The 27472-nt window shown below is 41.3% G+C and overlaps 1 protein-coding gene across 11 annotated transcripts in view; it reads right to left on the reverse strand.

The window, feature by feature from the left end:
- Positions 1-27472, reverse strand: part of BACH2 (BACH transcriptional regulator 2) — a 248706-nt gene that overhangs the window by 72536 nt on the left and 148698 nt on the right. For 10 of the 11 annotated variants that reach the window (XM_084827113.1, XM_084827116.1, XM_084827117.1 and 7 more), the window contains one exon: positions 7216-7470. In XM_084827113.1, coding sequence (XP_084683239.1) covers positions 7216-7458 — 243 coding nt within the window. In that variant the 5' untranslated portion in view covers positions 7459-7470. Of the gene's footprint in view, positions 1-7215; positions 7471-27472 lie in introns of those variants that run through there. The other variant, XM_084827120.1, reaches the window with a different exon arrangement.

The raw sequence follows: 27472 nt of genomic DNA on the forward strand, positions 1-27472 counted from the left end.
ATACTTTCAAACAAATTAGTGAGACAGGGCTTACCTTCATTGAAGTCATGTGGATTCTTCTTCAACAAGACCTGTCCTTCTTTATCAGAGATGGCAAACTTCTGGCCTGCAGGTGTTCCCCATCCAGCCTGTCACAGGCCCTACTTCCACTCCCAAGTCTCACCCAATGCTCGGCGCTAGAGAAAGGCTGCCTACTGCCTCTAGTGCTGAGAAAGCCCGCTTTTATGTTCTCAGTGCTGGAGAAAGGCAGACTCTCTGTAGCACTGAACAGGGAAACCCCACTGTTATCTCCTATCACTGAACAACAGAAAACAGATTTGCTCCATCATCTATATGACAGCGCTTCAAATGTTTATATTGCCTCTTAATTGTCTCTTCCCCAGGCTTAACATATCTAATTTCTCCAATCTTTCCTCATAGGACTTGGTCTCCAGGCCCCTCACCACCTTTATCAGCTTCCTCTGGAAATGCTCCGGTTTTGGGGTGTCATCATTAAATTGTGGTATGCAGAACTGGATGCAGTAATCTATTTGAAGTCTGACCAAAGCAGAATAGAGCAGAACCATTACTTTTCGCAACCTGGACACTATACCTAGGTTGATGCAATCTAGATTTAGCCTTTTTAGCTGCCACATCCCACTGCTGACTCATTTTTAGCTTGTGGTCTACTATGACCCCTACATCCTTTTCACAGCTATTGCTGTGAAGCCAAGTGTTACCCATCCTGTATTTGTGCAACATACTCTTCCTACCTAAATGCAGAACTTTACATTTATCACTGCTGAAATTCACTTGTTAGTTTTATTACAGTTCTTCATCCTGTCAAGATCATCTTGAATCCTGCTTCTGGTCTAAGCTATTAGCTACCCCACCCAGTTTGGTGTCATCTGCAAATCTGATGAGCATCCGCTGTATTCCTTGGTCCAGGTCATTTATAAAGATAGTGTACAACACTAGGCCCAGAACAGAACCCTGTGATACCCTATTTGTCCCTTGTCTCCAGGCTTTGGGTATATAATGAATCAACCAGCTACAATTCCACCTTATCTAACCTACATTTTACCAGCTTGCTAACAAAAATATCATAGTGGATATTGTTGAAAAGACTTGCTGAAATCAAAATACAGTGCATCTGTTGCATTCCTCTGATCTACCAGACTAGCAATTCTATCAAAAAAAGGAGATAAGGTTAGTTTGGCAGGACTTGTTCTTGAGAAACCTGTGCTGGTTCTTTGTCATCACAACATTTTCCTTCTAAATGCTCACAGACTGGCTGCTTAATTGTTTGTTTTAGAACCTTTCCTGGTATTGATGTCAAGCTGACCAGTTCGTAGTTGCTTGCATCCTCCCCCTGACCCTTTTGAAGATGGGGACAGCATTTGACCACCTCCAGTCTCATGTACTTCACCTGTTCTCCTCACCTGATGGACTGACCACCTTTAGATGAACAATTGTTTATTATCTTGTTTTTGACCAAAGACTGTATTTGTTATGGGATTAACTCCTTTAGTTAAAATCTCAAGTTGTCAGGAGCAGAGGGGGAATAACCAAATGTCTTTCTTCCACTCAGCTTTCACCTTCAGATATGACTAATGCAGCATTGCTTTAATTGGAAAAGGAGAGAAGGAAAGCTTATGAATCAGATGCTATTCTAAACAGTGCTGGATATTTCTAAAGTAAAAGTACCATGGCCCCATGAATGACTCAATCATTTTCCTAAGAGTTATTACTTGCAGCGATGAAGCAATGTTAATTAGATAATGGCCTGCTGCCAGCTAATATTGGCATGACCTACAATACCCTTGGCTGACAGCCATGTATGTCTCTCTATCACACTTTTTTTTTGGTAATCTAGATGGGAAGTAGAAGCCATTAAAAAATATTCCCAAGTGCTATTTAACTTCTTATCATGAATTAAAAGCTTAATTAAATGTCTTGTTAAAAGGAAGGAAGACTGGTTTCTATGATTAACTAAAGCACAGAACAACAGGAATAGGGATCAAACCAACTCTACAGTATTAACCTGTTTCTCGGGAAATAATTGATTCAGTTTGAATTTAACAGGAGCTGTTATTAAAAGCACATAGAGGAAAGGATTCCTCCTGCTACTCCACAGGCAGGAGAGGTGTCACGCAGCCCAACTGTGCTTTTTCAATTGAATGAAACTGAGCAACTGGGGGGAAAAAACCAAACCCACCATGTGACCAAATATATACGTACACAATTAAATACTCCTGTGATTTTGTGACAGGCTTTTGCTGCAATCCTATACATACTTATGTGGGAGTAAGTCCCACTGAACTCAGTGGGGCTTACCCCTGAATGGACACGTATGCTGTACTGTTACGTACTGTGCTGATCATAGTGTTAGCGTTTCATGTGCAAACCACAAGGCTGACACTGGTGTATCAAAAAACAGCTGTCTTTGAAAGCTATTTTGATTTATTACCTATCCTTAAGGATCACAGAATCATAGAATAGTAGGGTTGGAAGGGGCCTACAAGACCATCGAGTCCAACCCCCTGCTCAGTGCAGGAATCCAAGTCAGAGCATCCCCGACAGATGGCTGTCCAGCCTCATCTTGAAGGCCTCCAGTGTGGGAGAGCCCACCATTTCCCTAGGTCATTGGTTCCATTCTCGTATTGCTCTAACAGTCAGGAAGTTTTTCCTGATGTGAATATCATATCTCTCCTCAGTCTTCTCTTCTCAAGGCTAAACATGCCCAGTTCTTTCAGTCTCTCTTCATAGGGCTTTGTTTCCAGTTCCCTGATCATCTTTGCTGCCCTCCTCTGAACCCTCTCCAGCTTGTCTGCATCCTTCTTAAAGTGCGGTGCCCAGAACTGGACACAGTACTCCAGATGAGGCCTAACCAGTGCTGAGTAGAGGGGAACTAGTACTTCCTGGGATTTGGAAGCTATGCTTCTATTAATGCAGCCCAAAAGAGCATTTGCCTTTTTTGCAGCCACATCACATTGTTGGCTCATATTCAGCTTGTGATCGACAACAATTCCAAGATCCTTCTCACTTGTAGTGTTGTTGAGCCACGTATCCCCCATCTTGTAACTGTGCATTTGGTTTCTTTTTCCTAGGTGCAGAACTTGGCATTGATCCCCATTAAATTTCATTCTGTTATTTTCTGCCCAGCACTCCAGTCTATCAAGATCACTTTGAATTTTGTTTCTGTCTTCCAGGGTATTAGCTATCCTGCCCAATTTTGTGTCATCAAAGCAGGTATCATTTTCTTATCACATTCATCCTTAAAGTCATGTTGTTAGTTTCATTTCCATTTTACACATGAAGAACTGAGGCCAAAGACAGCAATCTCACCAAGGAAATGCCAAGGATCTGAATTCAGTGCCTGAGACCAGCATTATCAACGTGAATATACTAATGCATTGGTAGTAATGACAATATTTTGAACACTAATTGTACTTCCCCCATGTGCTCAAAATACTTGACGTTATATTCATCATTGCAGCAGTCCTCAGAGCAATTCCATAAGCCAGTTCATTGTTACTTATTAGTGCCATATTACATTATGAAGTTGTGGTTTGCCTAAGGCAGGGGTGCACAACCTTTTTAGCCTCAAGGGCGACATCCCAGTCAGTTGTGGCACACCTATATACACAGCCTAGTGACCCAGATGGACATGGGGACTGCACAATAACTGTCCGGGGGATGCATTTGGCCCATGGGCTGCAGGTTGTGCACCACTGGCCTAAGACCACCTACTCACTTCATGCCTGAGCTAAGAAATAGAAATTTGCAGCTCAAATCTCATGCTTTTAACCTCTATACTATCCCAGCTGAAAAGTACAATTTGTAAAACCTATATATATCACATTCATTTTTTTTAAATGTTCACCAATAGAAGAGGTTTAAAATAAACCAAGAGAAGCCACTATTAAACTGAAAGCAGGTTTGTTTTGTACAATGAAAATATAAAAGAGACGCAATTTCTAGGCTCACTGGGAGAAAGTTGTATACATGGGTGACCTAAGGTTCTCTTTGTTAAGTCTATTAACTAATCTTCCGGATAACCATAGGGCTTATATAAAGTGCTCTGTGGGTATCTAAAGGAAGATCTTAAGAGATCTAAACTACAGTTGTTTATTCTAAAGTAAACATTTGTAAAAGTTAAATACTTTGAAAAGTCTTTTGGAAATGAATCCACTAGTTGCACCATTAGTAAAGCATTCAACAATATACCATAGAAGCAAGATACTCAATAACAATATTCTGGTCTCTGATATGGTTAAATGATAATACAGTGCTATGCACAGCTTTGTAATTATCTCAGTTTCATTTAACCTTTAACACTGGATTGAAATTCACCGAACAAGAAAATGCAAGGGAACCTTGGGAAAAGATTTAAGGAGAAAACATAGCTGGGATACAGAATAGACTGGAAGCCAGCAACAACAGAAATCACTATATAACTGGCTCATGCACATGAACTCAGTGCAAGCAGCAAGTCTCTTGACGTTGTTTTCCTAAAAGCCTCCTGTGCTGCATTGTAAACTACTTTCGAAACAAGTTTCAAATGCTGCATATCAAATAACATATAGGCTGCTGTTTGGCAGTCAGGGAGGTGCACTTTGTGCAGACAGTTTGTTCTGGATGATAGCCTATCTTATGGAAGTTGTAGTCCAAAACTTCTGGAGGGAGCCAAGTTGCCTACCCCATGGCTTATTCCATGGAAAATGTCAGACAACGCTCCACAAAAATCCACCTTATGTTCCCCACCCAGACAGAATAAGTATTGTCCGTGTCTGTTGGAAATAGGGATTTTTCCTGCACAGAAGCAGCGCTTCTTAAAAGGGCTGTGTCGTGCCATATAAGAAAGAAAAAATCCAAACAACCTAAAACAAACAAACAAAAGAAGTCCAAAGAGCACAAGACTATATTATCGTAAGCCACTTGGTCAAGGCTTTTTGCCTTGAAAAGTGGGGTATAAACACCTAAATAAAGTTAACAAATACCTGACTAAGGGCCCTCGCCCCCAATCTATGTGATTCAAATACTCTCATAACTAGCCCTTAAGAAAGAAAGTTCTGAAAGCTGCTGTTGTGGCCACAGTCAGAAGAAAAGTGAGCAGGAAGGCGCTTTCTGGCCCTCTGAGGTATTTGCAGTCAGCAAGGACATCCCCCTGGAAAGGTGGGACAGGCATGCCTGCTTCTGCTTCTTTTTAAACTCTGCAAGGGTCCAAGGTGTGCTCTGTGCAGGAAGAGGACTTTCCATTTGTGTGCCTGAAAGGAGACCACAAAGAACTCATGATCCCCACCAAACTGCATAGCCAATTCCCACAGTCAGAAGACCAACATACTTGCTCATCTTTGTGGCTTTGTTTTATTAGTAAGAATTATTATTCATTGGCCTAATTTATTCTAATTACAATTATCTTAGTTACAAAAAAAATACAATATTTTTTTAAGGGCAAAGTTCCTAGAGGGCAAAGCTGCATGAGAAAGGTAGCAGAAGGCAGGGGTAACGAGGAAATGAAGGAAGCCAAACAACGTATGTCTGCTCCAAGCCCCAACCAATGGAAGCCGAATATCTCTTCGTTCCTGAACTTTCAAGGTAGCTACTGCCTGCTGCACAAGTATCTTTTTCTGGGCTGATATGAAAGGGCTGAAAGCGGAAGCTTGCAGATATGCATTTTGTCCACCCAAGTCATGAATCATGTGTCATGATTCTCACATTACAACATGCATCCTTTTTTATACATGGGTGCGCCTTGCCATGTGTGCAATTGTAAGACTAGATACAATTAGTGTGCCACCATGAGGTCTAAAAATATTTTTTATAAACTTTTGGAAATCACTTGATTGTATGTGGTATGATAATCTACTGACTGAAGTGACAGTGAGTCTCCCTCTTTAGGAATTAAATCTGTCAACATGGTAAGGCTGCTTTGAGACACTTAAAAGCTATCTCATACTAAGTACTTCTTTTTGAGCAGAAAAGCTTATGAGCATGTTCTTTCAATTATTCTCAAGTGTCATCCAACCACTTGTAACCAAGCAAGAGAGTCCCAGTGACCCATTCTTGAACCAGAAAGTCTGAGCTTGGAGACTGTTTTCCTTGACAAAGCACCACGTCCTGAGTTCGGGAGAAGCCCTGCTGGGTGTCCTGTTCTCTTTGGTTGTTTTCTGTTAAGTGTGTTTCCTCTCACTGCAATTCATGTTGGCTCCTACAGATTGGTAAAGTATTCACATTACCTTCCAACTCTTCCTTCAGCGACCGATTGAGCTTGTCCAGTCTGTGGACAGCAGAAATCCAACTCCCGGTGCACTTTTCATTGCAGCATTTATACAGACACAGACCTACAACATAGTTTTTTTAGGACAGCCTTTCCCAACCTGGTGCCCTCCAGATGTTTTGGATGACAATTCCCATCAGCCCCAGCTAGCATGGCCAATTGTCAGGGATGATGGCAGTTGTAGTGCAAAATATCTAGAGAGCATCTGATTGGGGAAGGCTGTTCTAGGCCATTGTCACCTGCATAGTAGTAAACTATGTCCTCAAAGTTCAGCCAGTTATCATTCGCAGTATTCTTTCTGTAAACAAAAGAGCACCCAGGACATAAAAGCATCCCCCAAAATCTTGATTTTTACTGGTGGGGTGCTTTTTTTTGGTTCCAGCCAATGTAAAGCATAAACATGTGCAATTGGGGGGTGGGTGGGTGGGTGTCAAACAAGTACTGATTTGGGGAAACAAGTTTAAGCGCAACACACAAATCGTTTTGTTTTGGGATAATTTGCTTCTCTAAGATAAATTGGAATTTGGCTTGAGGTAGTAAAGTGTCACAAAACCTTTTGTGGAAGATTTTGGGGGGTTACTGGATGAGAAGTTCAATGTGTTCATGGTGCCCAGTTCCTATGATAACTCCTTGCTTCTACTCTTCCTTTCTTCCTGCTTGACACTGTGCTCTTGCCTAGCAGGTTCCTTTGTTTTTTCTCTTCTTGTCCTGAAGACCAGAGGGAGCCAATTCTGCGTCATTTGCTACCCTCTCTCTTTCAGGACTAACACACACAGGCGTACAGAGCCAGATCTGAGAACACAACAGGGCTTTAAGATTTATCTTTTTAAGACCTTCAGGTTTAGCCGATTCCCAACCAGCTGTCTACAAAAGAGAGGGGCTTATTCGCTCTCTCTGCTACCACATTAGAAGGTTTTGTTTTTAAGTGACAGAGGAATGACGGCATACTGTACCTCCTCCGGCAGGCTGACGACCAGGTCATTTTCGGTCTGCCCGACCAACACCTGCAAGAAGTATTCGCTGCACGCAGCCAGCACAGCCCGGTGGGCTCGGAACTCTTTACCCTCCACAATCAAAGTCACATCACAGAGAATATCCTGCTTCCGCTGGTCATTGAGGCACAGGAGGATATTGGTACAATGGACTGTTGACTCATACACATACATGGGGGATTCAGTCTTCTCATCCACAGACATTCCGTTCACACCCTAAAATAGAAACAACAAACAATAAGGGAGAGAGATAGGGCTAGAGAGAGTTATCACAGTGCTCACAAAAATAGGAAGATTACATCATGATTTCTGTGTCCTGCATGGTTTAGCCAGCTCTCAGCAGAACTGCTGATCAGCACTTTAACTCTTAGCTGGAACAAAGAGCTCAAGAAATCTCTCTCTCTCTCTTTCTCTCTCTCTCTCTGGAAAGACAACTGCATTATAAGCTTTTACTCTACCCACTTAGTTCTTTCTCCCCACAATACTGAATGACAGATACGGAATATTTTTAAAAAAAATGTTGGAAGGCCATCAATCAACACTGTTCTAATAGATACGGAGTATCCCTGAAAGTGGGGGCTGGGTGGAGAGAAAAGGAGAAGCAATAAAAACATTTGTGAGCGTTATTTGACAGAGGCAGAGTATTCAAGCCATAGTCCATTCATTTTAGAATTATGTGCCAAACTGGAGCTTGTTAGTGATATTCAGAATGAGCTGCCATGACACAACACTCTATGGGAATCCGTGTGTGAAATTCACATTGCGACCATGCAGCGTATTGGTAAGCATAAAAAAGAATGGTGCAGTAGAACTCACTCTGCATGTGGACCAGAGCTGCTGGGATCAGGGATGTGTCTTTCAAACAGAATACACCATTACCACCATAGAAATATAGGAAGCTGCCTTATACCAAATTAGACCATTGATATGCGGGGCAGTGGCCTTCCAATCTCTCAGGTAGAAGTGACAGTCTTAACTGGAGATGCCTGGGACTGAACCTGAGACCTTCTGCACACAAAGCACATGATCTGCCACTGAGTACATCTCTCATCTTAATATACTAGCTTGGAAATGAATGTTCTGCTACCACAATCTCATTATACTGGAACCTCAAGATCCACCAACCAGACGCTGGTGCAAAAGACGTATGCTTCGTGTTAAAGAATTCAAGGAATCTGTTTTGAGTACAAGAACTGAATGGAGCTCATAGCTCTTCCACACAAAAAACCACTCCTGGTCACCTCAAGCTTTCTTCATTTCAGAAGTATACTGGTGTGTGTGTGTGTGTGTGTGTGTGTGTGATTTTGTTGCTGTTAATGGGAGTCAGAAATCCTTGCTGATCTACTGCAAGTAAACCAGAGATCTACCAGGAGATACAGATCTACCTTCTGCCCACCCTGATCTAGAGAGTTTGTAGCCGAGGTGAGATTTGAACCAGGAACTTCCTGGTTCAAATCACAGGCAACATTTTTAGACTGCAATCCTATATATACATACCTGGAAGTAAGCTCTACTGAACTCAGTGGAACTTACTTCCAAGTAGACTTGCATAGGAATGTACTAAACCGTCATGATGTTTTTCTTCAGGTGCTTTGCGAAGTAAAGAACTATTCATAGTGACCTCCATGTGAATGGTAGTAGCAGGTGGTATCCCCTACCTGAAAGGGATTCCCAAATGCAGTGCTTTACTTTCTCCAATAAAGGTGAATGGCAGCCATTGAGTACAAAGGGTGCTACCATTCTCTTTTAAATTAGAAAGGAAAATGAGCCTATGATATTGACAGCTACTTTTCACTAGCTAACAAAATAAAAGCAGACAGATACAAGGGAAAGAGACAAGACTGCAGCATGTACAAAATATTTAATATCTGCGTTCAGCACACAAAAGTTCCACCCATATCAGAAGAGATCAAGTAGAAGAATTAGCAAAAGATTGTGGATGGATATAACCCAACCATGAGTAACAGAAAAGAGATCAAGTAGTAAAATACTGTATTAAGAAAGTAGTATACGAAAGAATATCCCTTAAAATATTGTTGCACTTTGCACATCCAGAGCAAGACAGGCAAGAATTTCAGTTTCACGAAATGGAAACCAACTTAGTCTGGTCCAAAGGTCTTACACAACTCTAACAGGCCTGGATGGGGTATCAAAGAGAGAGAGATTTGCACTGCCTACACAAAAAGGTATATAATGACTACACTGGGGAAACTAGACTTGTCTATAATTATTCAGATTGCTATATTTGTCTTTTTACACCGGTATGAAAAAAGGCAGTATAAGCCATTTAGACATGAAGTCAGGCAACTACAAAGTAGCCCTCTCATCCCTCATTTTGAGACTTCATTCAGGGTTTTCTGTATTCAGGGTTCCTCTGAAAATATGGGACAAGAGATAAATGAAAGGAAGTAATTTTAGATGCACTGTTCAGATTTGTTCACACTTCCATGGCACATAAAATCAGATACAGAAGTAAAAGGTATAATGCAGAAAGCGCGGTGAAAGTGATTAGAAAATTGGTAAGATGAGGACAGATTGCAAAAGAGGAGGATGCTCTAAGGAGGACATAAATAAGAGGTGACATCACTGTATAGCTGTAATGCAAGACAAAAGAGAGATTAAATAAATGCCTTTATTTCATTGATTGAAAAAGGAAAATTTCCACCCCTTATTTAGAAAGGAGACTTTGTGTGGAGACTGGCATAAGAGTTACAGACAAGGGTCCATAAATTTAGTTGCCACAGAAACTGGCCCGCTACCCTTCAGGCCATTGTTTCTCTCTCCGTCTCTGATTTCACACTAGTTTTCAGAAGTAGAATATCTGAACAAAACAAACAGATAAGACAGAGCCTCTTTCCTGAGCTTGTTGACTGGGACTACAAAAGGCTTACATACCTAATATCCCTTCATTACCCCTTTCCACCAGAAATTCTTGGATTTCCCTCCTTTACATGGCCAAATGTTTATACAGGCCAATTAATTTAAGGCTAACATTAAAAGTACAAATTATATGCTTCCGAGCTCGATTCAAGGTGCTGGTTTTAACCTATAAAGCCCTACACGGCTTGGGACTGCAATACATGATGGAGCACCACTCCTGAAATGAGCCTACCTGTACTCTACATTCAGCACCCAAGGTCCTTCTCCAGGTGCCTCCTCAGAGGAAGACAACAAGGGAGAGGGCCTTCTCAGTAGTGGCCCCCATCTGTGGAATGATCTCCCTGACAAGGCCCACTTGGCGCCAACATTGTTGTTTTTACAGTCCCAGATTATGACCTTCCTCTTCTCTCAGGCATTTGGAAGTATACAATGAGTTCTTAATTGGTCCTGGATCTGTCTTTGGTTATGACTGACTGACTGTTCAAAGTTGTTTTTAGTTACATGTTGCCTTCATGTATATTGTCTCTGTGTTTCATGTAAATGGCTTTTAAACTTTATTTTATTTTAATGTTTTAATTTCTGTAAACCACCCAGAGAGCTTCAGCTATGGGGCGGTATAGAAATGTAAATAATAATATTAATTTAGAAAAATGAAGAGAAAAAAACTCCAAAATACAAAGGAACTATATATTTTTTTTAAACTTCACACAGTCTGTTAACTTTGCAGTTCTCTTGCATCTCTAAGCCAGGATTTAATATAAAGGAAACAACCAAGATGCAGTTAGCAAACTAAACACTGATGTAATACCCCCCACACTTTTTGATAAGAACAATCAAAGAAAATCACAGCAAATAAGCAAACTTCACAAGAAAGTTCCCAGAATTACACAGTAACTTCCACATAGCAGTGGGTCAGTCTGTCAATCTGTTTCAAAAAGTCTTAACTATAAGCAAAACTGAAGCAAGCTCCACTGCTGAATTAAATGCAGAGTTGGCTTCTCAAGCATAAATAGGATGAGGTCCAAACTACATGTTCTTCAAATCACGAATAGCAAAGCTTGCCAGACTACTTATGTAGCATTTGTATATTTGCATATTTTGTGGAGGAGCTGATGAAATGTCGAGAGGAAGAACTTTGTGCTTTCCTCCATAGCTATATCCAGGCAGTCCACAAGTGTAACATACTCCAGGGGCTCCTCACGGCCAAACTACACATTCTTCAAATCACACAGAGCTATGCGTGATTGGCTAATTTACCTATGCATAAGCGGCCCCAATTTGGATTGGGCCCACAGGGCTCTCAGGGGGATTTATGCTTCCTCCCTGTTTTTGTCTCAAAACTCCACCCCCCTGGGGGGTGGGGGTGTTTAAAAAAGAAAAACATATTTTTTTCTTTTTTGTATCCCCCTGTGTGGGGGGGGTGGATTTTCAGGATGAAAATGGTGGGGTGAAGCCTAAGCCTAATTACTGCAATGCGTTATACGTGGAGCTGCCTTTGAAAACGGTCCGGAAACTTCAGCTGGTCCAAAATAGGGCAGCAAGATTGTTAACAGGGACTGGCCTGCGAGCTCATATTATGCCAGTACTTTTCCAGCTGCACTGGCTGCCATTCCATTTCCGGGCCCGATTCAAAGTGCTGGTGTTAACATTTAAAGCCCTTAACGGCTTGGGGCCAGGTTACCTGAAGGATCGCCTCCTCCCATATGTGCCTGCCCGGACCTTAAGATCATCATCAGCGGCCCTTCTCCGTGAGCCCCTGCCAAAGGAAGTGAGGCGGGTGGCTACTAGGAGGAGGGCTTTTTCTGTTGTGGCACCCCGGCTCTGGAATGAGCTCCCTAGTGTGGTTCGCCTGGTGCCTACATTGTACTCCTTTCGGCGCCAGATGAAGACCTTTTTATTTTCCCAGGCATTTTAGCATTTTAGCTATCTAAATTTTTATCTTTGCTGTTTTAAATCTGTATTTTAAACTCCTGTACTGCTGCTAGGTTTTATTGTGGTTGTATTGTTATATTGTGGTTTTAATGTTCTGTATATTTTAAATTGTTTTATTGTGTGTTGTTTGGTTTTAATTTTTGTGAACCGCCCAGAGAGCTTCGGCTATTGGGCGGTATAGAAATAAATAAATAAATAAGCCCCCCTCCCACAGCAGCATGGTCCCGATCCAAATTGGGAGGACTGTGAAGACGAAGCCTACAAAAGATAAACACCAGCTAACAGAACCTTGCATTTATATTTGACAGCCTCAGTAATTAAGAGAGTTTTTAAAGAATACTTCAAAGCCTTTGTCTTAAGGAGCTGAATCCAAACTGTGTGTGAGACCCCATCACACTCACAGACAAAGACTGGGCAAAAGGGGTTATAGATTTCAAGCACTGCAAGTCTAATCCTGCAGTTACTCGCAAACCCTAGCCATTTGCAGAAGCAGTTAGGCCATAAAGCTCATACAAAGCAATTTAATTCCATCCCTTAAGATAGTATCCAACTGTGCCTCAGTGTGAGCACTAATGACGTTGTGCTAGTGTAAACCAATGCTTGCACAACCTAACTAGTGCTTGCTAGGGCAATGGCAAAAAGCAGTAATTTGCTGCCGAAATGCGAAACTATAATCGTAAAGGAAAGTGTAATTATGATAAGTTTGAAGAAATCTTTAAATCTGTGCAGTTCTGTTGTATTTTTAAAAGGCAAGACGTAAAGCAGCGCAGGAGCATCCTTATAATTACGGTAATAAGAATGGGAACTGCAACAGCAATAATTTGCTATACATCAGAATATACTCCAGTTGGTTCTCCATGTACCATTCAAATGGCTCAGTCCACTGGGATGTTCTGTAAAGTTCCCACTTGCTATGCAGGAGACAGAACTGGCGGATTGTGCTGAAATTCATTAAGAGCTAAGTAAGATGAAGAGTAGAATGCTCCCTTTTAAAAAAACCAAATGCTGAGACACAAAATAATTTATAACCATGTGAAGCTACCAGCTATTTGGGAGTATAAAAAAATCCAAATTAATTACCAATTACAACATTCAAAAACATGAACATAAAGATAGAAATAATGAAATGTAATTGTACGTTATTATTATGATTCTTTAGCTGTTGCAAATATGATACAAGACTGATCTAGATTAATAATTCATTCAGCAATAACGTATCAGGAAAAGATAATTATACAGTACCACAATTCTCACGCTGATTTCTGTAATTACAGATTACAACAGTGTTAGCAATTTAAAAAAGGTTAAGGAGCCGCAGTAATTTGCCATGTCATCCTCAGCCGCATTAATCTCTCTTCTTCTTTTTTGGAGCACCAGGGATAATTGGAAATACAATAATGGGTCAAGAAGGGTGTGTGGCCTTGCCTTTATGTCTATTGGCAAACATATTGCACATGGGCACATTAGCAGCCACCAGTCATAATCCATCTGAATTGTTTACATAACTTGTACATGAAGGATAAAAGGTGAGCTCCCACGGGACTACAGATAACTGAAATAATAAAAAGGATGATTCAAAGCCAGAGTCAGAATTTTGTAAGTTCCACCGTTGGGTCAGATTTAAGCAGATGCCTAGCTATTTCACTGAAATCAGTGGGACTTACAAGAGACCACAGTGGAAGTAGGAGGAATAACAGGTGAGCATTTGCTGAATGGCAAATACACAAAAAGATGTAAAGATATCAGAGTTGGAAAGCATTAGAAACAGGGCCAGGATCCTTGAATATGATACGGGAAGTAACAAAGCAAGAGTGCCTGTGACAAAATGAACACTCATGCTGCATTTCTTCATGGATTCTTCATGGATATGTTTTTGAGGAGGTATAAACTAGCCATGACATTTAGGGGAACCAGGCTGTTACTAAAAAGGGGGGTTATTCTGTTTTTTCTCTCTAAAAGTGAAGATATAACAATTTAAATGTGGAGAAAGTGATTTAAGCACACATGTGCTGACCTGAAAACGAATGCAGAGGAAATGCAACAAATGTGTTCAGACCATTTCAGCCACACTTAAAATGTTATGTCTGTTGTCTAAGGAACAATAGCCCAGGAAGGAATGTGTTGTCTCTCCTAAATCTGCCTTCACTCTTTCATCAGTTCATAATAATCATTTCTTAGGTGTAGCAACTCAAGAGACAAGGTGAAGTTGCACTGGACACCAGTCTTCCTCTGCCTTTAGCTCTCCCTACTTCTTTTGCCTTCTAGGATGATTCAGATGTTTCAGGGACTACTTTCTGAAATTCTCTGTGGTCAGACATCAGCATAGACTTTTTCTTCCAGAGGTGCTCAACATAATGCTGGTAGCAGCTACCAGAAATACGCTGTGCTGGCAAAGACATTCTCCCCCACAACTGGGCCAATGCACATGTTAAGTTGCTTACATGTCACAGCCCCACTAGAGCTGCTACTATGTGGGTGCATTATTCAGTTGCCTCCACACTGGAACACACTGTTAGAGAGCCAAAACAGTGAACCCTCAGTTGGTCTTACAGCTGTTGTGACAGGAAGTCTGTCCATGCTATTTCCCACTATGGAGAGGAGGAACAAGAATGAGCACTGAACTCAAGGACAGTTATAGACTTCACAACAAAGAGTACAAAAGTTCAGCAGCTCTGAGGTTGGAATCAAGATGAGGTAGAACAAAGGGATCAATAGTTTGAGTCTGGGAAATGAAAAGGAGACCTCGAGGAAACTCCTGGCTACTTGATTAGGTTAAAACTAGTTGACTAAGCATTACAAAAGCTGCGAGTCTATGAGACAGTTAGGTTCTGAGATCACCTCACCCTTCCTTCGCAGAGCCTTTACAGCCCTGTGCTTTCACACAATGAAAACTAACTTCAGGGAAGGGAGATAGAAGAACATCCTGAGGGAACCATTTCATTCCATTTCATTTATTACATTTCTAAAAACATTTAAAAGTAAACTCAGTAGATGTGTAATTATTGTCCGAATAAACTGTACTTTTAAACATAATATACCAAGCTTGATACTTTTATGAGCAAACTAAGTTAAACATAATACATTTTAGATTCCTAGTTTATGTCTGACCAGAGAGAATTTATAGCCAATTTATAACCAATAGCCAAAGCTCTCTGGGCATTTTACAACTATTAAAAACCTTAAAAATGCAGTATTATGTATAATATAAAAACAGTTTAGTTACATACATATAAAACGAGCAGACACACACACACACACACACACCCAAACAATATCCCATAACCCGATTAAAAACTTATCATATACTGACAAATGCCTGGGAATAGAGGAAGGCCAAAAAGCCAATCAGAGGGCTACCACCAAGAAGGCCCTTTCCCTTATTACCACCTTCCAAGCCTCCCTCAGAGGAGGCACCCAGAGGAGGGCCTTAGACAATGAGCTGGCACTATACACCAGTCTTCCTCTGCCTTTAGCTCTCCTTACTTCTTCTGCCTTCTAGGATGATTCAGATGTTTCAGGGACTACTTTCTGAAATTCTCTGTGGTCAGACATAAACTAGGAATCTAAAATGTATTATGTTTAACTTAGTTTGCTCATAAAAATATCATGCTTGGTATATTATGTTTAAAAGTACAGTTTATTCGGACAATAATTACACATCTACTGAGTTTACTTTTAAATGTTTTTAGTTTTAATCAAGTTTTATAAGCAAACCAAGCTACACGTAATACATTTTATGTTCCTAAAGTAATGGAGGGAGCAATCAGACTCCCCCTCTGAAATGCCATCACCGGACAAGCAAAAAAGCCTGTCTAGTGAAAAACGCAGGGTGGGAGGAGAGGGAGGCTTATTTAACCCACCGTGGGTTATCATGTCGAGTGGCGCTCACCATTGCTTATTCCGGTCGCCCAGGAATCCGGTCGCAACCAAACAAGCACAGCCTCCCCTGATACTGTGGTACAGTTACAAAATGACAGCTGTTTCTTTAGCCGTGGTAGCCATGTGGTTGAGGATACTATACACTTTGTGTTACACTGCAAGTTATATAAAACTCCAAGAGATAAATATGTAATGAGAAGTTTAGCACCTGCAGCTAACCTTAATTATATGGACAAGATTATATATTTGTTGTCAGGTTCATCCAAGTCTGTTATGGTTAACACAGCATTAACTATTATGGTTAACACAGATTTGCGGTAAAAGCAGCTCAGCTCAGAAGAGCCAAAGAGGATAATTGTTCTGCTTAAGAAATGTGGTCTCTTTGTTTATATATTCTTGTAAGGCACTGTGTATTTGTATACTAAATTTTAGCTTTATGATACGATTTTCTAGTGTTAATATCTTGTATTGTATTGTTTGGTTGCTTGTTGCTGGTTTCTTTGGCTACAAGCTGTATTTGGTTGGCTAATAGATTAATGAATTAACAAGACAGGTATGTAGAGGTATACAGAACCAAAAGACACTGCAAGGGGTGCCCAGGCATTGCTTTAACCAGCTGATCTATCTTGGGGTGAGGATGCTTTAGGCTTGGGTCCATGGTTCTTGCCAAGGCTCTGGACTGGCTAATTTAGAGGTACCCCCATGGGCAGTCTGTCTAGGGTGGTTACTTGGTAGTGATGTAGGTATTTGCATATAACAGGAGTTCCATGGTGCAATTCCTTATAAAGTAACCAGCAGAGGACACACAGAGGTTATTAGGTCCTTACTTAGGAATCAGTACTTAATTAGGTATTTCTCCCCCTACTACTATCTGGGACTTGTGTTCCTGGCGAGCTTCTTGCTGCATCTCTCAGAACAAAATGGATTCTTTAGCCAAAGTGCCAGGGTGATGTCAATAAAATGTGAAAATACAAACTACATATATACAGAAAACCATCATGGCTGAGCTTCTCTATAACCCAACAGCCATCACCTGTGCCGCCAGGCTTGAAGCAGAATCCAGGAGTACCCCCAGATTGTGAGCTTGATTCATCAATAGGAAAGCTATCCCATCTAAAACAAACTAAATTCTTACCCCTTGATCCACAGTCTTATAGACCATTGGCATCTTTGTTCTGTCTGGATTAAGTTTCAGTTTGTTAGCCCTCATCCAGACCACTCCCAATCTCAAGCACTGATTCAGGACTTCAGCTGCTTCCTTGGAACGTGCTGGCAAGAAAAGATTGCTGGGTATACCTAATGGCACCAAAACACATCTATCCCCTGGGACAATCTTACTCCTGGATCTAGCTTATTCCTGGACCATCTTTATAGGACTCCTATCATCATAGAGGCTAGGACTCCCATAAATCTAAGTCCTACCATGTGGTAATCTGTCCATGGCAAAGGAACGATTTAAATTCCTCCACACCCAGATTGCTAGGTTAAACCCAGCTAAATGTGTGGGGCCAGAAACCACTTACGAAAGACCTGCTGTTTCCATTAAATCCTGAGCCAAACCCAACAAGGTAGCCTCAGGGTGGACATCCCAAGTGTACATGAATGCCCCAAAATGACCTAGGCAAAGGGAATTCTCCATGGTAACATAGCCAACAATGGTATGCCACAAATGCAGAGTCATTGATGGTGGACATGATTTTTCTAACAGATTCCAAGCAACAAATTAGTCTAAGCCAGGGGGAGGCAACCTGGTGCCCTCCAGATATTTTGTATTACAACTCCCATGATCCATTACTACTAGCCATACTGGATGGGTCTGATTGGAGTTGTAGTTCCAAATACCTGGAGGGTAACAGGTTGCCTATTCCTGTTCTTAGCCAATATACACTGGACAGAGGAACTGGTACCTTGTTCCCTTAAGGTTATGTGTTCTAAGAACTCTTAACTTCTAGAACAATGTTTGTTTCTTATTTGAATTATGGTGGGATGGCGGCAGAAGATTTAGTTGGCTGGTAGTGAGGGGGTTGTATTTGCAGGAACATAAAAACGGAGCTTAAAAGCCTTGAGACAGAGACCTGATGTTTGTGCAATTGTCTTTAGCAATAAATCCATGAGATCTATCTATATGACATGGAGGTGGTCCAAACTGAAGGTCAAGAGGAGAAGCAAGAGAAGAAAAGCATCATGCAACACAGCCATAGGGGACAATGTGAGTGTGGAGGTTAGCCAAGATGAATGAGGGGAGGGAAAGGGGTCTGAAATAGCAGGCAGAAGAAGAATGAAGTCAAAGTCAAAGAGAAAAGTGGGTGTGGATATGGTTGTTTTAAAAGCAACTATTATACAGAAGGAACGCCAAAAGGAGGCTGAAAACATATTCAAGGAGGAAAAGGGACAAAGTAAAGTTAGGTTTAAAGGCAGAAAAGTTATATGCAGATGCAATGAAACCAATGAAGCTTAGCTACATGCAAGAACATTTAATGTGTTTTAAGTTTAAGAGGACTAGACAGTTTGCACTAAACAAAAGAAATAGGAGTTGGCAGACCATACAGGAAAAACTTGAACTCTTTTCCTTTTATTTTTATTTTTAAATGAAGGACAGGAATACACAGGAAATGGCAGATAAAAATAGTTTATAGTGGAAGTAGGTAGATCAATGCCAAATGGTAGGAAGCTGATGGAGGAGAATTTAAATGGGGCTGATGATGGCAGAAATGTGGCCAAATGTGAGCCAGCAATGGCAATGACGAGAAGCAAATGTCCAATGTCACTGCTGAGTTGGCAAAGACAGATCAGAAATGAAGTCAGTTTGCGGATAAGGCAGTGGCCCTGGAGGTCAAGAGAAAAATGTGTAAATGAACAGCAACAGAGTGTAAAGCAGGCAAGGAAGGCGGCGACAGCAACAGACGATGATTCAGATAAGCAAAAATACACAAGGAAGCCTAGGAAGATGACCAAAACATACACACATAGTGATAAAAAACCAGAGCCAATGAAAGAGACATATTTAAAGGTCACCCACCCCCCAGAAAAACTGAAAGCACAATCCTAAGCATGTCTACTCAGAAGTAAATCCCCTTGAGTTCAATCAGATTTACTCCTATGTAAATGAGTATAGGACTGTAGCCTAAACTACCTTTAGGAGTATGTCCTTAAGACATCATAGTTCTAGACATCATCCCTAATTTGATTTCCTGTTCAACATCAAGTATCTGGTCAGTACCCAACACTCTCCTGAGCAGGGCACCCCTCATAAATCAGACTAAAAACAACCTCTACCAGTTTCATCACTCGCTGCTTCTGCTTCATTTCGAAAAGGAAGGGTAAAATTGGCTGACCGGTTGTTATTTTTTTCAAGTTATAAAAAGCAAGATAAACCATTTCAAAACGGGTCAGTTCCATGTTCTGTAACATAAGGCTAGAGAGGGGTATCAGCGAGATGTGAGCTTGCTGAGGTTCTCCGAGTTCCGCCTCAAAGCTTGTTCCATCTCATTCCTGTTTTTGATTCTGATGTTTTTTCTTTCTTTTTGCTTAAATGGGCAAAGTGCATATTTTGTAATGCACACCCAAACCTTCACTTTCCCCTATAGACCAAAGAGTGAAAATTCGTATTTTCAAAAAAATGTGCTTTTTTTTTTTAAAGTCTGCATTTTTCAAACACAAGTTTGGGAATATATGAGCTTTTCCTGAAAACAAATGCACTCGCATTTGTAACGGGGTGAACGAAGCAAAACAAAATTCTCGTACATCCCTACAGGACACAACTAGACACAAAGTAAATGTTACTGTTTCAAAATATGTTTTTCAGGGACTCTGGAGATTTCAGTATACTAAGAGGTCAAGAAAAATGAGATGGTCTTTGTAACATGTGGAGTAGCAGTAAGCCTATCACGCGAACATCCATTCTAAAATTGTGCAGTGACTCCCTGCCCTAGAAGGCAGATTTTCAACCAACAAATTTGAGCATGGATGCGAAGACATGAGAGGGATATTAGTGTGGTTATTCGTGCATCAATCTGACATCCAACACTAGAACTGTCTGCCTCATGAAATTGCTAATTATTTAATACTTCATAAACTATAGCTGTTTGACAGAGAATTGGTATCTTCGTTAAACATAACTTCGTTAAACATAATATGCGTTAAAAGTAACGCAGTATTTTTATTAATGTTGTTTCATAGTGCAATATGCAATTAATCACTTGCGTTTTCCCACATCCAAACTCTCAGACAGCTGAAAAAAGCCCATTCAGACTTCTGTGCAACTACTTTCAAAAGCTGTTTCAGAAACCTGGAGGCAGCCAACGTAGATTGCTTTCTAAGTAGAATATGGTATTGTGATAGGATAGGCGGCTGCCGCCAAACTTGGAGGCAACCCCCTACCCAATGCAGGGTGGGCGGAGCGTGGAGATCTTCTCCATGCTCCAGACACCCTGCATTACTGGCTAGATGGCTGATTTCAGCTGTCTAGCTGGAGTGGTTTGGAGTGGGCAGGGGGACACAATGCATAGGAAGCATTGTAATGATGCCTCTGCTGTTCCCGCCCCTCCCTGCCCCCAGGAACACCCCCTTTCTGCCCACTCCATGCTGCTCTTCCGAGCGCAGAGCCCAGGACAATCCACGCCATTTACAAGGCAGTGGGGGAGGAGGCAGGGAGGCAGTTTTCTGGGAACCAATCTTGGAGCGCGGGCTCCAAGGTTGGTTCCTGAAAACCAAAAAATCCAATGGCTGTCTAGCTGCTGTCTAGCGGCCATAGGATTGCGCCCTAAAGTTGAGTTGTTGTTTTTTAACCTAATTGGTGCTATACAAAATAAGCATTGTGGCTGAATATTTTTTGAAAAGGGTTCACTGACGTCACACTCATGGTGGCAGTTCTAAAGCACTTTTAAGGGATTTTTGTCTTTCAGAGAGAAGCAGCACATTATGTTTCTGACTTGGCACAAAGTGGGCAGATTTTTGTTGCTATCTTGCAACGTAAACATCCATAAAGAGCTTAAAATAGTATCAGGTATTTAAAATCAAGCCAATTGTAAGTAGTGGCAGTAATAAAGATGTGCATTACATTACCTATATCTATACATTTATTTACTTATAGTATTTATAGTCCACCCTATAACAAAGTTATTCACAATGAGAAAAAAAGCGAAATCTAATAACAATGAAAACATACTGGGGCTGTTCACATGACGTGACAGCCCACTGTGGGTTATTTAACCCATCATGAGGCTGCAGTGGATGTGTGGCTGCCATTTTGAATATGCAAGCCCCACTTGGTGGTTGTCATGTCATGCAAACCCAGCAAGCATGGGTTATGTGCTGGTTAAATAACCCTCACATAACTCATGGTCTATTTAACCCTCACATAACCCACGCTCAGCCGATTAATATGATTCAACAACTCCTGAGTGGGGGTTGCATAAGAAACGTGGCATCTGCGGTCATCACAACTCATCGTTGGTTGCATAATGTATGATGAGCCACGGCGTTTCGTCTGAACCCAGCCATTAACTGGTGTGTAAATTGCCAGCTCAGTAGATTCAATATCCTGTTCTGAAAATGGGAGTATTTTAACTCCTGACTGATCTGCTCCTGGCTACATCAGGGATAGCTGCTCGACTATACAGCCAATGCATTCTGCTGAGCTTGGCAATTCTTAACAGTTATATAGGTGTGTGTGTGTGTGTGTTTAGCTGCTCCAAGGTTCCTGTTCATGGTGCTAGGGGGGAGTATCCCTGAAACACTACTGCACTATCTTAAGTCTGGACCATGGGTGTAGAACCTCTTTCAGCCCGAGGGCCAAACTCTATTTTTGAGAAGCTTTCGGGGCCACATTCCAGTGGTGGGTGGGCCTGAAGGCAAAGGAGGTAGGGCTCAAAATACAAAAGATGCCAGCGTATTTTAGCTTTAAGTTCTTACTGCCAGTAACTATGCCATAAGGAAGACTATCAACCTTTTAGAATAGGGAAAAAACTGCCCAAAGCCCAGGAAGCCACCAACTGGTGCTTGGGGGAAAGGGGTGTGGCCAGGGGAAGGGGGCACAGACATCTGGGGACCCCAGCGGACCATATTTGGACACTAGAAGGGCTGAATTCGGCCCGTGGGCCCAAGGTTCTACACGCCCAATCTAGATGCTGGCACAAGTTTTACGGTTGGGCCATTAATGTGCAGAACACTTCCATATCCTTAACTCATTTATCCCCGACAGCCAGCTTGAGAGAAGCTTCTGACATTAAACCTTCTCTACTCATGCTTTTTCTGACTAGCCAGAAAACAGCCAAAACCATCTTTGTAACATCAGGATGATCAGATGAGTGTACAAGATGGGAAACATTAGGAAAACTAGGTACGAATTTCATATGCTCATCTGACCATTCTGGGAGTAAAGATGTTCTTGTCCAGCTATGTCCATAGGCACGTTTTCAGTACACGTTCAGGGAAGAGACTTGAGAGAGATAGAGTACTGGTAGCCCAGTTGGTTCCATCCTGCTGCAGCAAGTGATGACAACGACTTGTAATAGTCTAAGACATCACAGATCTTTTGAACTATACAGAGCTCAGAGCAAGAACAGAATAAAATGACAACTTGTTATGTGTCAAAGGAAGTATGTTAATTAATTACAAGTATTTAGCTTTCCCCAGAGAAAGCAGCAAAGGGTTCCCCTCCCTTGAGGAAAATAAATGTACTGCTCCATCTCTACACCCAAACACTGGCCAGGACTTCCACTGTCTTACCTGAATATGAAAAGGCTTCCACTACCTCAGCTAAAGGAGAAAGAGAGCCAACCTTCTGGATGACATCATTCAGCCATTTCATGGAGATCAGCCTTCCCCAACCTGGTGTCATCCACATATGATGGGCTATGACTCCAGAGTTATAGTCCAACACATCTGGAGGGTGCCGTTGGGGAAAGTTGACGTAGATGGCAAAAAGAATGGAGGACATTTAAGCAGAACTCCACAGGATAAATGCCATGAGGCAGAGCAGTAGCACCACCTTATGGGAACTGACCATCAAACTAGGAAGAGAACTGAAAAAGCTTTTTACAAAAGCTTCCCTGCCTGACAGCTGTCCTCAATGGCACAAGTGGCCAAGTCAGAGTGTATTCACAAAGCCGATTTAATTGTTATTTAATTTCTACAGGTGGGAAGCTGAGCTCAAAAGGCAGCAACGTGCCTGAGGCAACACATGAAATCATGGAGGCCTTGTTCGAAATCTCAGCTTATTCCAGGGCTTAGTTCAACAGCTTCTGAATTGGACTGTTTACTTAGAAACTTGTAGGAATCAGCACCCCTACTTTCGCTTCCTATGTGGTGTGAGTATGTCTTACGCAGTTTGACAGGAAAGAGGAGCTACAGTTCCTCATTGCAGGCATGTTAAGTCTTATTAATGAAATAAAATCAAAGCAGCTTGCTCACCAAAAGCCTGCAGTAGCAGTTTCCTGTTACCAAGAGGTTTCCTTGAAATTGCGTACACATTACACAAACTGAAAAAGAAAGCACCTTTCCTTCACTGATTGCCCACTTGAACTTTTCAAGAAGGTTGAGTTTGTTTAGTATGGCTTCTGGAATGCTGTTTTTGACAACTGTCATATCAGGTCCTGGAAAAGGTTCTTTAGTTAAAAGATCAAATATTTAGCTAAAAGTTTAAATGCCAGCATTCTAATGAAACAGCAGTACCTCCATCAAAACAGTATCAACTATTTTTGAGACTGTAAAGAAAAACAACGCTGTCCATTTTAAAACTCTAAATGTTTTTCCTTCAAATAGATAAATCGGTATTTGGTTTGGCATATTAGACAAAAATACAACTGGACAATATATAGATGGTGTATCCATAGATGGGTAACTGGAAAAGCGAGGCAATTTTCTTCATTTTAGGGAGAGTGGGGGTTGAACCCCAATTAAATATATGTGCAATTGCACTTCATCCGACAAACAGATTCTCTTGGGGTATGAAATTATGTTAATATTGTAATGACAAGTGCTTTAGTAAGAACAGTTTACACTAATGGATTCTTGAAGGAAGAAAAATGCTGCTCTTTGCAAGACAGAGATTTAGTAGCAGGGAGCTTCACACAATGCCAGTGGTGTGTACTTGACTCTGTTTCACAAAATCTCACATTATTCAAATTCCTCTATGCATATGTCACATATGAACAAATAACCTCACTGTTCCAAACATATCTTTGTATGAACATTGCTGCTGTTGAGGAATAGTGTTATTTTCCATTTCCTCCACCCCTTCCCCTCCCCACTTCCAGACTAGGAACAACAACAAAAATGTGTTTGGTCTTGTTTTTAAGCAGTTTTGGGAACTTCAATACAAATGGTAAGTTTTACACATCAATTGTCAGTTTAACAGCAGCATGTTGGTTTATTATCTGCAACCTTTCACCTATAAAACTATGCTATAATGGTATGTACTAAAACAGCACTAAAGTGATTGAATTTACTTTTGATAAGGGAATCCAAGTCTACAGGAAAGTTTCTCTCAAGAAAAAAAAATGTATCATAGCATTCTTTAGTTTGTTTGCAAATATGGTGTTGCATTGGTTTTAATGGTTTATTAAAGTTATATATAAACATTTACCAATTACTATGTATTTTAATGTATATCAGGATGCATTTAAGGATGCAATCCTATAGAATCTTCCCTTGGTACTTGTAAGCCTTTGAACTCAGAGGCTTATGAATATCCAGGGCAAAGTGGGAGGTGAGATGGAGGCAATTGTTGCTTCCGCTGCATCTCCAGCTCTGCATTTCAGTTAGATGGACTTTTTTCGCCTGTCTAGCTGAGGCATTGCAGAGCGGGAGGAAAGGATGCTGGAGAGGCCTCAGGATACAGAGTAAGCTGGCCTCTCCAGTCCCTTACCCTTCCCACCCCCAGGAACATCCCCTTTACCTTCCCTCCAAGGTTGTGGACCTCGGAGAGGCAGCTGGGGCAGTTGTCTCTATGCTGGCTGCAAGGGGGACAGAGCTTGGATTCCTGGCTCCGGAGTCAGAGCGGTGTCTCCGATCTCAGATCCAGCAATCTGAAATATCCTATGCCCCCTGGGGGCCATAGGATTGCTCCCTCCATGTATTTAATTTCCTTGTAAACTGCTTAGAGATATTTTAAAATATGATCAGTGGTATATACATCTATTAAATAAATAAATAAGATTGGCCCCTATAATGAAAATCCAACCATTTCACACTTTCCATCTTTCCATTTAAAAGACTACCCTTTTCTGAGGTAAAATTGAGGCTGCAAGTATACTTCCAATCATTTAATAAAATAATCTCAAACTACTCACAGCTTTTTGGCTGTGTGCACAAACTCCTGGAATAGGAACAAGGCTGCGTATAGAAACAAGCTCAACTCACAACCTGCCAACCTGTATTTTGAGAACTCAGACCTAGAGTGATTGCAGCTTTCTGGGTGCCTCTCTCCAACCTGCTAACTGCATGGAGATTTCCAATCCCTTTTGGGTGGTAGCTCCCCTTTTCATTCAGTGTTACATACAGCAATACTACAGCTCCACCCAAGGCCTTTACTTCCTGCAAAGTTGGAGGATTTCCATGAGTCTTACTGTACACGCACATCACTAAGTACCTCAACACAAGTTGGGGGAAACCAAGCACCCCTATGGATCAAGGAGGTTGCTTTGCCCTGTCTTAGAGAATGCAGTTTTATCAAAAATGCTCAAAATGGTGTTATTTGATTCAGTATGTTTATTCAAAGATTTCTCAAGGAGAGAGTAAAGGCAAAAAGAAAGGGAATGAAACAAGCGAGAAAACAAAATCTAATGGTTCTCCCCCAAATGGATTCAACCTACTTATTTCTTAAGGAAAAAGACATTCCTCTAACAAGTCTCTGCAAAACTTGTTATTCTGTCTTTCCTAAAGCATTCCGCCCACCCTGACTCTCCCTCCTCCCACAACAATTCCTACTTTCATATGCTGCAATCTCAATCATTCAGCCCCTGTTCATTTGAGCAGCCATGATGACCTCAGCCAGATCTCTCAGGTAGGCAGAAGTTTCAGAAGAAAAAGGAAAATAACACAACATACTGATGGTATCATGAACAAAAGATGTTCACTTTACAAAATGCCCAAGCTATACTTGGAAACACACAGACCAGAGCATTCCCTTTTTTCCACAGACTAATCCCTCAGCTTGTAAAGCAAGAGGCTAGGATTTCACGGTGGGGACCACACAAATATTCAGAGACTGAAGTTCACTACTGAATCTATAGCTCTGCAGAACCCTGTTACACACAGTTATTTTGCATCAGGAGGGACTCTTTGATGTTGGGAAATGCACTGCTCGTGTTCTCAAAACTAAAGCCATTAACTCCTGCCTGTATGGATCTCCATGTACACATTGGAGCCCGCATATGTGCACCAGGTCTCAGGAACACAAAATACAGGTCCTTAAATAAAACAGCAATTATTCTGTTCAGAGAAATTAAACACACACACACACACACACTACTAACATTTGCACACATACAATGAAATATGGATAGGATTTTCTAATGATCCCTTAGAATGTGAAGTTTGAGAGCCACTGAGCTAGTGTACTGCAATGGCTGAGAGCAACCTCACTGTGGTATGCTAGGCAGGGCACTATTCTCTAGTTCTCTGAGCCCCAGGGTCCCATCTCCAGAGGTTCAATATGAGGTTAATATTATTATTTATTTCATTTCTATGCCACCCCATAGCCAAAGTTCTCTGAACAGTTTACAAAGTTTAAAGCAGTAAAAGTACACTATGCAAAATTTAAAATATAAAAACACACAAACGGACAGTATACACAAAGATATACACACACACCTTTGAACAATCAGCCAAACCATAAAACAAATCCAAGATCAATTAAAATACTGTCCTGCCTTACAGGGCTGCTGTAAGAATTACGGCCAGAATGTAAGTCAAGTGCTTTGAACGCTCAGAAAGCACTATACAAACACTAATGTTATGAAACTTATAAAATCAAATACACTAAAGAAAAAAGCTGTAGTTATTGGACAATAGTATCATTGTTCAGGAGGCAGCAACTCAATCCATTCCAAAGAAAAAGAAATGCTCAAAATCCTACAAGCTAGGCTTCAGCAGTATGCGAACGAAGAACTACCGGAAGTACAAGCTGGGTTTCGAAGAGGCAGAGGAACTAGAGATCAAATCGCCAACATTTGCTGGATCATGGCGAAAGTAAGAGAATTCCAGAAAAACGTCTATTTCTGCTTCATTGACTACGCTAAAGCCTTTGATGGTGTGGATCACAACAAACTGTGGTAAATTCTTAAAGAGATGGGAATACCAGACCACCTTACCTGTCTCCTGAGAAACCTGTACGAGGGTCAAGAAGCAACAGTAAGAACCAGACATGGAACAACCGATTGGTTCCAAACTGGGAAAGGAGTACGACAAGGCTGCATATTGTCGCCCTGCTTATTTAACTTATATGCAGAGTTCATCATGAGAAACACCGAGTTGGATGAATCAGAGGTTGGAATTAAGATTGCTGGGAGAATTATCAACAACC

The sequence above is a fragment of the Heloderma suspectum genome, chromosome 1 (genome assembly GCF_057233095.1).
Source record: "Heloderma suspectum isolate Gila_16-S chromosome 1, 16-S_ref, whole genome shotgun sequence".
Taxonomy (NCBI): domain Eukaryota; kingdom Metazoa; phylum Chordata; class Lepidosauria; order Squamata; family Helodermatidae; genus Heloderma; species Heloderma suspectum.